The sequence below is a fragment of the Cylas formicarius genome, unplaced genomic scaffold, assembly GCF_029955315.1.
Source record: "Cylas formicarius isolate icCylForm1 unplaced genomic scaffold, icCylForm1.1 PGA_scaffold_3__17_contigs__length_32017465, whole genome shotgun sequence".
NCBI classification, from domain to species: domain Eukaryota; kingdom Metazoa; phylum Arthropoda; class Insecta; order Coleoptera; family Brentidae; genus Cylas; species Cylas formicarius.
Window position 1 is genome coordinate 8,825,258 of NW_026844326.1, and position 16,108 is coordinate 8,841,365.

Genomic DNA, 16,108 nt, shown 5'->3' on the forward strand with positions numbered 1-16,108 from the left:
TACAATAAATTTTACTATTATTTTTAATGCAGAGACACAACGATTTTCTAGTTCTGAATTTGATCAGGGGTATATGACCATAGTTTACGCCGACTCTAAAAGGCATGCAGTCTATTGTTTTTGAACGCCCCATTTTGTGTATTATGTTCAAAACAGAGACTCTCTGGGCTTACGACTACAGCTACCAGCTACTACTTTCAATAATATTAACACAACAAAAGTAGGTGGCATTTCTATAATACGTGCAAAGTTTATGTGAAACTGACTGGAAGACAGAGTAATGCACCAATATGTTACTAAACATATTTCGATAGAATTCCGTAAGAGCTTACCTCCAAGTTTCCTCATTTAGTCAGTCAAAGCATCAAATGGGAAATTCCAATCCAACATATGTAGTGGTGGAAATATATTAATCGCCTACGTTACCGATGGTACCCGACTGAAGCTTCTGCGTCTTCTTTACCCCACATGCCTACTTAAAATGATACTGGTCTAAGTCTCAATATTCCTGTTAAAAAAAAAAGAGAGGTTCTATATTGCCATAAATATGTGTTTTCAAAATTTTACCTGAATGGTTCGTGATTCCTTATATATGCAGTGTTGGCAGCAATGTGGCGACGACTACGCTGAAACTTTGCATATCTCGTGTCCCCATGACTCGTCTGTTTCATATATCAAACCTCACCTCGCACGGGTTTGAACCTCCTTTAAAAAAAAAACAGGCAGACTTATACTTATCATATCAAAGTAATACGAGGAACTTATATTTTATGCCAAAACTTATTTCATCACCTCCAAAGGGGAGTAGGGGTTTCTAAAGTATGGTAGGTACATCTCTTTCATTTTTTAATTAAAAAAGTGACACAATTACGCGACGTAACTCGATCCGGATCGTTAACGCGTCTCAAGATGGGGGTTTAGAGATGCTGAGGTCATTAAATTGATTCACTAATACCAGTACACACTGAAACCCCTTATTTCCAAAATAAAAAATTGTTAACTGTTAACACAACAAAAAAACTATTTTCTCACCAATTATATTTCTGGGTCGTTTTCAGAATTTGTCCAACGTAGAATCCCAAGAGGATAGGGCCGCAATTTCGAAAAATGTTCATGTCTCCCCACTATGCATTTGTACAAGAAGCAGGGCCGGATTAACAGCAATTATATTCTTGTCAGTCAACATACAGCCGCCGATTGAATTCTCGGATTCTGCTTTACTAGTTGCCACGGTCTGTCAAATATGTTACTTAAAAATTGTATATATTTTTTTACAAATAATATACCTTTCCTAAAATAATTCCGCGTTTGTCAAGTTGGACACGGGCACGTCTGTCCGCTTTGAAAAGCGCAGGCGTATGTATCTTCCAAAATGATCGAAGCAGGCTCGGATTGCCAGCAAATACACAACTCGCCGATTCAATTCTGAGATGTTGCTTCACGAGTTACCATGATCTGTCAAATATTTCAATTAAAAAAAAATCTATTATTTAGCAACAATATACCTTTTTAAAAATAATTTCGTCTTTTTTCAAGTTCAACAGGACACGTGTGTTCGTTTCAGTTGGACAAGGGCACGTCTGTCCGCTTTGAAAAGCGCGGCGTATGTATCTTCCAAAATGATCCAAATTGTTAACCTTTTTTTGATTCCTCGTTCCCCGATTCAATTCTGAGATGTTGCTTCACGAGTTACCATGATCTGTCAAATATTTTAATTAAAAAAAAATCTATTATTTAGCAACAATATACCTTTTTAAAAATATTTTCGTTTTTTTCAAGTTCAACAGGACACGTGTGTTCGTTTCGAAAGGTTTCGTAGTCTGTAGCTCTGTCGAATTCTCCAAAATTCGTTAAACCTTCAGATATTTTCAAAATTTGTCCAACGCAGACTTCCACTCACGCAGTTTCGAAAACTTTCTGGTCTCCCCGCCATGCATTTGTACACGAAGCCGTTCTGGACTATCAGCAAACAGCACATCCGTCATTTTTTCTTCTCGGATTCCGCTTGACGAGTTACATCGATCTGTCAAATATTTAATGTAAAACAATCTTATCTATTACTTTTACCCAATATTAAGTACCTATTCAAAATTAGTAGCGCCTTTTCGAGTTCGAAAGGTTTCGTAGCCTATAGCCCTGCCGAAATGGCATTGCATTTGTACACGAAGCAGGGTCGGATTGTAAGCAAACAGCACCCCCGGTCACTTTTCTTCTCGGATTCTGCTTGACGAGTTACATCGATCTGTGGAATATTTAGCGAAAAAAAAAATTATCTATTGCTTTTACCAAAAATGAAGTACCTTTTTTCTTTAAAACAGTTCGTTCTTTTCGAGTTTGAAAGGTTTCGTAGCCTATAGCCCTGCCGAAATGTCATTGCATTTGTACACGAAGCAGGGTCGGATTGTCAGCAAACACCACAAGCGTCACTTTTCTTCTCGGTTTCTGCTTGACGAATTACATCGATCCGGTCAAATATTTAATATAAAAAATATCTATTTTACCAAAAATACGTACTCTTCTAAGATAAATTAGCTCTTTTCGAGTTTAAGAGGACACGTATGTCAACTGTAGGATGTTTTATTATTATATTTTCCAGTGTCTATAAATTAATAAACAACAGAAGCTTCCGAATACAAAAATTTCAACATGAGTTTTTTTTTCTTGAAACTTAAAAGTTCTAACCCCTAAAACCATATTTTTAATACGCTGGCGGACGTATAACAATCCCCAAAAATTACCATATTTAAATTGTTACTATTGATATATTTCTATTCCGAACTTAACTCAATACATGCAAAAAAAAAAACTAGCGAATGTTATTTATTATCTCCGATGGGTGGATGATTGAGAAACGTTTAAATAAATCTACCTTTCTGTCTCTCTTTTTCTGTATAGGTCACTCATTCTCTCTATCTGTTACTTTCCACAATCCGAATTTACACTTGGCCCCCCAAAAATCTTGTAAAATTTTATCTGCTTAACTTCTTCGCGTTGTTCATATGGCTGAATTTTTTGGGAGATATATCGTGCGTTATTTCTATTAAAATTCTGTTTCCTTTTTACCTACTTCAAAAACGTAAGCGAGCATTTTTGGTTGTTTTATTAAACAAAAATTGATACTAACCAAGATCCGTATCTCCGACCTCAGCCTCCTTTGATCACTCCCCAATTTTTTTTAATTAAGTATAGAAACCTCGTCGAACATATACATAATACTAGGTCAAAATGTTACGCGGTTACTCATTAAAGTCGCAATTCCGAAAGCTTCTTACCTATCTTTTTCCAGTCTTTTTTGTTTTATTTATCCGTATATGAAACACACATTGAATACAAAACTTAAACTCGTTGGCGATATTGCATTAAGCAACAAACGCGTATAACAGAAACGAACCCTTAACACAAACGCTTCTTTAAACTTCGACTGACACGTGAAACAACCCGCATTCCTACGAAAGGCAGGTAAACCAAGCAGGTCAAATTTTAAGCTACCCTCCAGTGTCGTCGTAGGTTGGGGCATAGTAAATAGCGAATACAACAAAGCGGTAATTTATAATAATTTAATTTGCATTTTATTTAACTTAAGTTGTTTTGTAGAAAATGAGACATTTCTACAATTAATCAATATACTACGAGTACTTTTCCGCTTAATTACTATTTTTAAGAAACAAAAGGAAACGTTAGATTCCATTCAAACTTTTTCGGTTTTCATGATATCTCGCGTTTATTTAGAAGCTAATGGCCTGTGGCCTTAACCAGACGTTTCCAAAGCCTGGTTTGATATTATGTATATAAATCTTAACAAACACGAAAAATAGAGTTATATTGCCACCGAAAATCTGAATTTATGTTTAAAAATGTAACTTCCCGTATTTAAACTATTGCCTGCATTGGCGCCTATATTTTATAGTTTTTTTTGTATCTTATTTTTTTTTTGTTTTGCTTGCAAATGTGTGTCCATTTTTCGGGTACTGAATTTTTTTTTCTCAAATTATTACAAATTACTCAAAACGGAGTTAAAAAGAGACGAGGAGAAAAGGGAAGAACCCTTATTTCTCCGACACTGACCTCCGATGTTTATAAAAATTGACGCCTTGACACCCTCCCCGTGAATATTTTACAAAGGATTTTTAAAATTTAACTTCCAAATAACGCATACTCTCGCCTAGTGTCACAGTTTTGGGCCCCATTTTGCTATGGTTAGACAGGTTTATTCTTGTACATTGTCGGGACAAAAGAAGCATCTCCTTCATCCAAATTGACTTTTTCATACCTAATATAACAGCTGCCGGGCATCATCTCGCCTTAATTGTTTCTATTGAATTAATTTTAGTTACAAAAAAATAGATGTTCGTCAAAATTGGCATAAAAAGATAATCAAGATTTAATTAAAACAAGAATATGCACAAAAGAAAAGAGATAAACTCCGACACGGGAAACAAGGAAATATTTTTAAAAATAATAATTTTTCAAAAGAATTCTAGGCTAAGCTAAATACCTGGTGCAACAAAATATTGAAGGATCTTCATGATCCTACCTGTGAGCGAGTAGAAAATTATTTGCAAAGAGGATAAAGGTATATCTTAATATAAATAGTTTCACTATTGATAATATGTCCCCTTTTAAAATGGCGCATTATTTGATACGTACTTTTTTCTTGTCAGAGCTTGTCTAAAAAAAATCGGGATGGATGGAGGTTCTCCGTCAGGTTTTTTTCCTGTCGAAACAAGTATGTGCGGCGTTCGCTTTGGATCTGGGGAAAGGGTGGGGTTATACATATATAAGCTATAAGAAATTTTATTTTTTTATTCAGTTTCCACTCATACAATTTCGTGATAAGTGCAGAGTGAGAAAAATGTCCGAAGTCGAAAATTATCCAACGCAAGCATTGGATTCGTGGGGAAGATTTGTGGTCAATGCGGAAATAATCCGCGAACAAAAATACATTTACGAGGCAGCAATTACGCTGACGGAATTCGGACTAGAAATTACCTCAGGTCTTAGCCCAGCAAGAATCTTCACTCCGGCAGTGAAAGTGAGCTTTATCCCCTACGTTTTGGCGGAGAAATAATACAACAGCTTCCATTGTTATTGTTAGCAGGCCCGACTGGTAAAGTTATGTATTTAACCTGCTTCAAACTCAGCTGTCTACAATGTGATGGTGAAGTCTTGGTCAAGATTGAAAATAGCGAGGGTATACTCTATATTTCGAAAGACTGGGTACAGGAATTAATTACCATAAGCAAATTGGTATTTAAAAGAATACGAGTACTGTCTCGTTTGAACTTTTACGAGTACTACGATAGAATATTGTATTTGACTATACATGAAAATTTACTGGAAGACGCCAAAATCTTTCCGCATATAGAATATTTATGTTCTACAGAAGAGAGTGAGCAGAGCTACTGCATGGAGGACTACGTGCGTTTTGGAAAAATGCAGATAAAACAAGATATCAACAAAAGGATAGCATGGGACATACCTGTGTTTTAATAGAAATTTACCTGTAAACTAATAATAATAAATGTATTTTTAAAATTCAGTGTGTGTGTATGTTTTATCCTTACCCCCATAAAAAAAAGTAAAAAAAAACAAGTAATTGCGTAAAATAACTTTATTAAAGAAAAAAAAATAACAACAAAATATAACCAAACAAAACATAGTACCACCGGAATGAAACCATCAGAAATTACCCCAACAACGGAGATTCTCGCATATAATTTACCAAAAAAAATTTGCAGTGCAAAAGTCAAAGTTCAAAGCTGGCGATGCAGTGAGCATAAGTGGCACAAAATCGGTTTTTGACAAAAGCTATGAAATTAATTGGACACCCCGAAAATTTCAAGATTGTTAAAGTAAGTGATTCCTTTCCTCTTACGTATATTTTGGAAGATATGGAGGGGCTTTAAATCAAAGCTTCGTTTTATGAAGTCGAATTACAAAAACCGTACTACCAAATAGTCGATCGACGAATATTTCCTTGTTTCCCGTGTCGGAGTTTATCTCTTTTCTTTTGTGCATATTCTTGTTTTAATTAAATCTTGATTATCTTTTTATGCCAATTTTGACGAACATCTATTTTTTTGTAACTAAAATTAATTCAATAGAAACAATTAAGGCGAGATGATGTCCGGCAGCTGTTATATTAGGTATGAAAAAGTCAATTTGGATGAAGGAGATGCTTCTTTTGTCCCGACAATGTACAAGAATAAACCTGTCTAACCATAGCAAAATGGGGCCCAAAACTGTGACACTAGGCGAGAGTATGCGTTATTTGGAAGTTAAATTTTAAAAATCCTTTGTAAAATATTCACGGGGAGGGTGTCAAGGCGTCAATTTTTATAAACATCGGAGGTCAGTGTCGGAGAAATAAGGGTTCTTCCCTTTTCTCCTCGTCTCTTTTTAACTCCGTTTTGAGTAATTTGTAATAATTTGAGAAAAAAAAATTCAGTACCCGAAAAATGGACACACATTTGCAAGCAAAACAAAAAAAAAATAAGATACAAAAAAAACTATAAAATATAGGCGCCAATGCAGGCAATAGTTTAAATACGGGAAGTTACATTTTTAAACATAAATTCAGATTTTCGGTGGCAATATAACTCTATTTTTCGTGTTTGTTAAGATTTATATACATAATATCAAACCAGGCTTTGGAAACGTCTGGTTAAGGCCACAGGCCATTAGCTTCTAAATAAACGCGAGATATCATGAAAACCGAAAAAGTTTGAATGGAATCTAACGTTTCCTTTTGTTTCTTAAAAATAGTAATTAAGCGGAAAAGTACTCGTAGTATATTGATTAATTGTAGAAATGTCTCATTTTCTACAAAACAACTTAAGTTAAATAAAATGCAAATTAAATTATTATAAATTACCGCTTTGTTGTATTCGCTATTTACTATGCCCCAACCTACGACGACACTGGAGGGTAGCTTAAAATTTGACCTGCTTGGTTTACCTGCCTTTCGTAGGAATGCGGGTTGTTTCACGTGTCAGTCGAAGTTTAAAGAAGCGTTTGTGTTAAGGGTTCGTTTCTGTTATACGCGTTTGTTGCTTAATGCAATATCGCCAACGAGTTTAAGTTTTGTATTCAATGTGTGTTTCATATACGGATAAATAAAACAAAAAAGACTGGAAAAAGATAGGTAAGAAGCTTTCGGAATTGCGACTTTAATGAGTAACCGCGTAACATTTTGACCTAGTATTATGTATATGTTCGACGAGGTTTCTATACTTAATTAAAAAAAATTGGGGAGTGATCAAAGGAGGCTGAGGTCGGAGATACGGATCTTGGTTAGTATCAATTTTTGTTTAATAAAACAACCAAAAATGCTCGCTTACGTTTTTGAAGTAGGTAAAAAGGAAACAGAATTTTAATAGAAATAACGCACGATATATCTCCCAAAAAATTCAGCCATATGAACAACGCGAAGAAGTTAAGCAGATAAAATTTTACAAGATTTTTGGGGGGCCAAGTGTAAATTCGGATTGTGGAAAGTAACAGATAGAGAGAATGAGTGACCTATACAGAAAAAGAGAGACAGAAAGGTAGATTTATTTAAACGTTTCTCAATCATCCACCCATCGGAGATAATAAATAACATTCGCTAGTTTTTTTTTTTGCATGTATTGAGTTAAGTTCGGAATAGAAATATATCAATAGTAACAATTTAAATATGGTAATTTTTGGGGATTGTTATACGTCCGCCAGCGTATTAAAAATATGGTTTTAGGGGTTAGAACTTTTAAGTTTCAAGAAAAAAAAACTCATGTTGAAATTTTTGTATTCGGAAGCTTCTGTTGTTTATTAATTTATAGACACTGGAAAATATAATAATAAAACATCCTACAGTTGACATACGTGTCCTCTTAAACTCGAAAAGAGCTAATTTATCTTAGAAGAGTACGTATTTTTGGTAAAATAGATATTTTTTATATTAAATATTTGACCGGATCGATGTAATTCGTCAAGCAGAAACCGAGAAGAAAAGTGACGCTTGTGGTGTTTGCTGACAATCCGACCCTGCTTCGTGTACAAATGCAATGACATTTCGGCAGGGCTATAGGCTACGAAACCTTTCAAACTCGAAAAGAACGAACTGTTTTAAAGAAAAAAGGTACTTCATTTTTGGTAAAAGCAATAGATAATTTTTTTTTTTCGCTAAATATTCCACAGATCGATGTAACTCGTCAAGCAGAATCCGAGAAGAAAAGTGACCGGGGGTGCTGTTTGCTTACAATCCGACCCTGCTTCGTGTACAAATGCAATGCCATTTCGGCAGGGCTATAGGCTACGAAACCTTTCGAACTCGAAAAGGCGCTACTAATTTTGAATAGGTACTTAATATTGGGTAAAAGTAATAGATAAGATTGTTTTACATTAAATATTTGACAGATCGATGTAACTCGTCAAGCGGAATCCGAGAAGAAAAAATGACGGATGTGCTGTTTGCTGATAGTCCAGAACGGCTTCGTGTACAAATGCATGGCGGGGAGACCAGAAAGTTTTCGAAACTGCGTGAGTGGAAGTCTGCGTTGGACAAATTTTGAAAATATCTGAAGGTTTAACGAATTTTGGAGAATTCGACAGAGCTACAGACTACGAAACCTTTCGAAACGAACACACGTGTCCTGTTGAACTTGAAAAAAACGAAAATATTTTTAAAAAGGTATATTGTTGCTAAATAATAGATTTTTTTTTAATTAAAATATTTGACAGATCATGGTAACTCGTGAAGCAACATCTCAGAATTGAATCGGGGAACGAGGAATCAAAAAAAGGTTAACAATTTGGATCATTTTGGAAGATACATACGCCGCGCTTTTCAAAGCGGACAGACGTGCCCTTGTCCAACTGAAACGAACACACGTGTCCTGTTGAACTTGAAAAAAGACGAAATTATTTTTAAAAAGGTATATTGTTGCTAAATAATAGATTTTTTTTTAATTGAAATATTTGACAGATCATGGTAACTCGTGAAGCAACATCTCAAAATTGAATCGGCGAGTTGTGTATTTGCTGGCAATCCGAGCCTGCTTCGATCATTTTGGAAGATACATACGCCTGCGCTTTTCAAAGCGGACAGACGTGCCCGTGTCCAACTTGACAAACGCGGAATTATTTTAGGAAAGGTATATTATTTGTAAAAAAATATATACAATTTTTAAGTAACATATTTGACAGACCGTGGCAACTAGTAAAGCAGAATCCGAGAATTCAATCGGCGGCTGTATGTTGACTGACAAGAATATAATTGCTGTTAATCCGGCCCTGCTTCTTGTACAAATGCATAGTGGGGAGACATGAACATTTTTCGAAATTGCGGCCCTATCCTCTTGGGATTCTACGTTGGACAAATTCTGAAAACGACCCAGAAATATAATTGGTGAGAAAATAGTTTTTTTGTTGTGTTAACAGTTAACAATTTTTTATTTTGGAAATAAGGGGTTTCAGTGTGTACTGGTATTAGTGAATCAATTTAATGACCTCAGCATCTCTAAACCCCCATCTTGAGACGCGTTAACGATCCGGATCGAGTTACGTCGCGTAATTGTGTCACTTTTTTAATTAAAAAATGAAAGAGATGTACCTACCATACTTTAGAAACCCCTACTCCCCTTTGGAGGTGATGAAATAAGTTTTGGCATAAAATATAAGTTCCTCGTATTACTTTGATATGATAAGTATAAGTCTGCCTGTTTTTTTTTTAAAGGAGGTTCAAACCCGTGCGAGGTGAGGTTTGATATATGAAACAGACCAGTCATGGGGACACGAGATATGCAAAGTTTCAGCGTAGTCGTCGCCACATTGCTGCCAACACTGCATATATAAGGAATCACGAACCATTCAGGTAAAATTTTGAAAACACATATTTATGGCAATATAGAACCTCTCTTTTTTTTTAACAGGAATATTGAGACTTAGACCAGTATCTTTTTTTAAGTAGGCATGTGGGGTAAAGAAGACGCAGAAGCTTCAGTCGGGTACCATCGGTAACGTAGGCGATTAATATATTTCCACCACTACATATGTTGGATTGGAATTTCCCATTTGATGCTTTGACTGACTAAATGAGGAAACTTGGAGGTAAGCTCTTACGGAATTCTATCGAAATATGTTTAGTAACATATTGGTGCATTACTCTGTCTTCCAGTCAGTTTCACATAAACTTTGCACGTATTATAGAAATGCCACCTACTTTTGTTGTGTTAATATTATTGAAAGTAGTAGCTGGTAGCTGTAGTCGTAAGCCCAGAGAGTCTCTGTTTTGAACATAATACACAAAATGGGGCGTTCAAAAACAATAGACTGCATGCCTTTTAGAGTCGGCGTAAACTATGGTCATATACCCCTGATCAAATTCAGAACTAGAAAATCGTTGTGTCTCTGCATTAAAAATAATAGTAAAATTTATTGTAGGCACCAAGTAGAGTATCGAAAATTTCCATTTTTAGTGCCAAATTGGTTACTCCAGTAAATTCCAACTGTTCTAATTTTTTTAAAATAATTTATGATGTTAGTGAGTTTCATTGCAATTATTTGTTACTTAAACTTTCTGCGTATTAAACCTTAATTAAAAATACGCTATTCGTTAACGCAGGTAGAATTAATGACGCTGACTAACCTGATTTTGTCCAGGGGGGCGTAGTACGGTAGCTTGTACTGTGATGTTTGGTAGTTTGGCGGTGAGCTCTCATTTATAAAACTGGGGAATGTTTCGTTATCTTCAAATCGTAAACACGTATCATTAGAATTATATTTTTAAAATATTGATTAGGACATGTACTAAGTAACTAAATGCTCTAGCAAAAATATTCACACATATTGCGTAAAACGTACAAATTTAAATTAGAGAAAATTAACTATTTTTAGAGGTTGGTTTTTCAAAAAGGCGGGGATTTAGTTAAAGAACAGATAGAGACTAAAGGGAAGCTCTATGAGAAAAGTTAGAATTAAAAAATCGATGTTTTCGTGTCATAGCGAAAGATGGATTATTATTAAAAATAATACTTGCATTAATTGTTGTCACCATTTGTGAAAAATATGGAAAATATCCTCTAGGTTCGCATACCTTTTTTTATTTTTTTTAAGGTGGCTAACAAAATACACAGACAGAAAAGTTTAGATCCTGTTCGTTAATGTAACGCATAGAAAAAAATTAGAAAGAGAACGTTTCGTGTATGGCATTCGTAGTTAGTACGGAATATTAATCTAAAGGCTGCAAGACAGTGAAAGAGTGATGCGCTTAAGTGTGGTTCAGAGAGGTTATTTGGGCTGTAGAAGTTTTTCTTTGAACAGGGTTCAAATAGCGTCTCCTAGAGCGTTAGCAGAGAAGAGTATTACAGTATTTAGTATAAGCGTCCAGATTTCATTGTTGTTGAAATTGCCATAGAAACACACTTTCATGTAGTAGTAGCAGCAGCTTTAAAGTATGTGACTTTTTAGTTAAAATGCCTTTCGAGTTTGCTTTATGGCTTGATAGGAAATTAAAGGGTAGATACAGATAAGTTACGAAAAAAAAAGTATGTACACTATCCTCCAAGATCAGCAATAAATAAAAGAAATTGATGAAATAGTAAAGTTGACTGCGATATCTTAAAATCATCAATAAGATAGATAAATTAATTTTGAAAATATTAAATAATAAAAACAAATAATAAAATAGCAAAGAAAATCAAAATTATCAATAAGATAGATAAATTAATTTTGTAAATATTAAATAATAAAAATAAAATTATAATAGCAAAGAAAGCCTACCACGGCCACATACACATAATATTTTCGACATATGAACTTTTCCCAGATAAATAGTCAAATATCTCACGATACCTTAAAACAGAAGCATTCGGAAATATGTATGAATTTAACGCACGGTAGATGGCTTAGTAAATTAATAATGTATATGGTTTCTAATATCCTACTTTATTAATGAAAATTTTAACCAGGTTTTTGTTTTGCAGATATTATTGGTGGTGCCTGCCAGCTTTCAGTTCCGAGAAAAGAAATCCAATACTTTTCGTCTTTATTTCCCCTGTCCTTTGTGCGCAATAAAAGTACAGTTTGTACCCGCGAGGGTACACATTCGCAGAATTATATGTTTTTAAAATAAATGTTTTGGTCAATATTCACTAGGTGGGGTTACCTTATTAAAGAAAATCTTATTCCAAGAGGGGACACTAGTTTACATTCGAACCGCTAGAGGATGCAGATGGTCACGCGAACAATATGATCAAGTCTCATTGACGCCATTGCTTTTCATACGGGTGGGAAAATATCTGGGCTCTGATTGGCTTCGCCGCCATCGCAAACTAGAGGTGGGGAGATTGATTAAACCGCATTTCTGGTTGCTTATCCAATGGGGGCCAGTTTCAAGGGATTATGGGTAAAGGCGGAGGAGCTAGAGAGTCGTGGGTAAGGAGGACACGCCCACAAAAGGGAGAGGAGTGGGGGAAGCCTATATTATACATATCTCTACTAATAAGTGCGGTAAACGGCATTTGACTCACGAGTTTATTTGACACGAGCGGAGCGAGTGTTTAATAAACGAGTGAGTTAAAAATTTTACCGAACGTATTGCATACTATACTTTTTCTACGACCGTCAGTTTTTGGGTACATTTTCGTCATGACTGTCAGAATTGACAAAAGCCAAAATTCAAAGCGTGGGAAATATCTCCGAAAACATCCGATTGCTTCCAAATCCGTGCAGTAAAATCCCGGAAATGTCCGAAGTCGCTCGGATTCATGGGAAACGAAACTGACGTGGTAAAGTGACGCTTACCGCACGCTAGATCGGTGGGTAATTAGGTAGTTTAGAGACGGGAGTAGAAAAACATATTAATAAATGCAGTAAATTCTGTGGTAAATTTAACGCCAAGGAAAAGTTTTCTTTAACCAATTCCTCGGTTAATATTTCAAATTCTTTGACTAATACCACTAATTCCTTTTCTATTACCACTTATTCCCAAAACTTGGATACATTTCCCTCTTTTGGGAAAACTAGATATCTCAAAAGAAAAACTTTTTGAAAACTTCGTATTTTGTACTTCGTATCGTGTACCGTGAATAGCCCCTTACACCAGCTATAGGCAACCGTTATTAAAATAACAAAAAAATGAAAAAATAGGTACAACGTTATGATTAAATCGTGCAATTTAGAATTTTCAAAATTATCGTCACTCAACCTAGTACAATGTGTTGGTTTATTAAGTTTCATCAGAAATAGCACAACTCCACGTCTTCAAATTTAGATTTTAGGAGTGAGTTTTCTTGAATTTTCAAGTGTATTGGAGCATTTTGTAGACTACTTTTTGTTGGAATAGCAAATAAATTGAAACAGTCTTCCAGGTTTTTAAAATCGCTGTTCGAAAATTGTTCCTATAGTAACTTAAGTTGTTCGGCATAAGCCATATTTTCGCAGAGATCGTGACAAAATGCTAACTTTTACCAGTGCTCACGACCAGATTTTGTTCTGAAACGCTTTCAAAATGCTGCACACATTTACTAATGGTCACTGTTTCTGAAGTTTCTTGTAAGTTCGACCAGAAATGCTAAGTTTTCGGCCACTTAATTCAGATAGTGATTTCTAAAAACTCGTAAATACCGTTTTAGCCAGCCTTCCCTAGCCATCTGACTACACAATAATATGTTACGTCGTCAGAATCGTAACATTCTGGAATCGAATGGACTGAGAAGACAAGTGCTAGATAATGTAATGAAGGACTACCAAATCCGCTTTTTGCACGTTTAATTCAGTTGCTTTTTAATTCAATCCCGATGAAACCTTTATATAATCCGCCCATAAAGGATGTTTAGCCCCAGTAACAACCCCTCAAATAAAAAATAAATAACCGATTGAGCTGTTGTAGTCAAATTGGTGCTCTCATTTAATGCTGTGGAAAAGGATTTGCAACTACCCATTCGGTCAGTCAAACTACTAACTACTCCTTCTTGATAAATTCTTCTTCAGCAAACGGTTTCAATGACTTTACCAATTTTGAACTAACTATAAAACTAGCTTTATCTGTTTGTCTTTTCTTATTTGGTCCTGTCAGTGAGTGCAGCGTGAATTGTTTCTTCCCCATAATGGATTCATTACACAGCAAACATATAGGCTTACCACCACGCATAATATTTGTCCACTTCTCGTTCGATAAAAAATTATAATTAGTAAGCACTTAAGATGCACACAAAGCCATAACAGTTCCCGCGTAATTGAGGTTATCCCTTTTTATTTTTTGTACCATTGTATAAATAGCACTGTCAAATTTGGCATGCACGTATATTATAAAAATGTCTATTTCTTGACATAAAAACAATATCTCAAAATGTGAAAATGATAGCAGGGTGCCATTTTCGTCAGTTTAATAATGATTATTATCATTGTACGGTAGTGTGTGAATTGCCAATGTCACAATATTTAATTTAATAATTCGAATTTCATTAGTTTTTTCTATTCGTTGCTATTTAGTATTTAACCGACGTTCTGTCGGTAGTTTTAAGTTCTTTATTTTATTAGTAAGTTCAATAGGTAGTATCAATTGGATCTTGTGTTTTACGCGCGGGTATTAGTGCAAAAAACTGAAGCTATTGTGATTTACATGAAGGAGTTAGATTTTTTAATGAAAGATATCCTGAAAACCCCATCAGACGGCAATATCTCAGAAGCAAATTTTTTACTAGTGGCACTATTAACAACAACAACAGCAACAAGTTTCAGAAGAGAAACAGGTTGAGATTAGCGCTACCGTTGTCAACAATCCGCAGAATTCGACCAAAAATATTGCCTGTAAGCATTTTAGAAAACAAAAGTTTTGAAAATCGACATGTTTTCCAAGATTGTCAAACACAATATCCGCAAAAAATAAATGTTTGGGCGGATTTACTTGGTAATCGTACTATCGGTCCAATATTTATCGATTATAATCTTATTGGTGAATTAAATGACCAGCTACCTAGCCAGACCTAATACCCCGGGACTTTTTTCTTTGGGGAAATCTAAAATTTATGTTACATAGCCAAATTAAGTGGAAGATCAGAAAGACAAAGTTCTAAATGTTTGCAGTGCAGTTCTTTCAAAAACTTTGCAAAATGTTAGGAACAATTGAAACAATAGAAAAGTAATAAAAAATTTGCAAGCATTCATTTCACTTTCAAACACTGACGAATCAAATATTTTCAAGATTTATGTGCGAATAGAACGCGAATAGACCTTTAAAAGAAGGTATGACATGACCCCTCATACCATTTAAAAAATATATGCTTAAAATGAACGAATGATCTAGAATCGTCTAGTGTAGAATAATTGAGAAGCAATAATCTTTTGTTTTGCCGAGCCTTGAAATGTTGGATAAGTTGATTCCGTGATTATGAGTAAGTAGTGTATTTTTTTTAATTAGATTTTTCAAAATGTCTCGCGGGCCGTATTGTATTTTAAAAACCCTGTTTCCCTGCGGTCCCCTAGCCTTATCAAAAGTTTTTATTCATACATGCACTAATTAATCATTCTTATACCTAAATAGAAACGGAGCTTGTTCCTTAGACCAACCCAAATGCATAATGAATTTCGTAAAAGCCCTCAGACTCATGAAGAGCGACGGATAACAACCGAGCAAAAACTCTCGATAAATTTCTTCCTGAGCTGGAAAGCAATGCAAAACTTCAGATTATTCGCGATTTTTTTTTGGGCTAGGTACCTAACTTATCGATTCCCGAGGAATCGACGAGCTGCTGAAAACTGGTGGTTTTTCCCGATACCAAGATGTCTTCGGTCATTTCGGAAATATTGTTCGCCGTCAAAATCTCTTCCACCGCTTCCACTTTGGTCCGGGGATCTGGTTCGAAACCTCTGGCCTGTCGATAAAGCTCCAGAATCTCGGGCGATTTTAATACGTTATTCTTCCATAACGCGCCCAAATCTTTATCCGTAATCCATCTTAGTTTACCCCTGTACTAAAACATACACAGGCTATTCCCGTATACGAAGAGGTAAAAAAAAATGTATCCACTGTTTAAAAGTCCACAACTTGCAAACTAATTCACGGAGTTGACTCATTTTTCCTGAAAATGTAACCTAGCTTTGCTGAGAGATCCAACTTAAAGATATCACT

At 35.2% G+C, this 16,108-nt stretch overlaps 1 protein-coding gene across 2 annotated transcripts in view; it reads right to left on the reverse strand.

Annotated features, from left to right (window-relative positions):
- LOC132699434 (uncharacterized) overlaps window positions 1-16,108 on the reverse strand; it is a 53,482-nt gene that overhangs the window by 23,357 nt on the left and 14,017 nt on the right. For both annotated transcript variants that reach the window (XM_060666137.1, XM_060666136.1), the window contains exons 2-3: window positions 15,695-15,950; window positions 15,513-15,639 (exon numbers count right to left, since the gene is read on the reverse strand). In XM_060666137.1, the coding sequence (XP_060522120.1) occupies window positions 15,513-15,639; window positions 15,695-15,950 (383 nt within the window). The remainder of the gene's footprint in view (window positions 1-15,512; window positions 15,640-15,694; window positions 15,951-16,108) is intronic.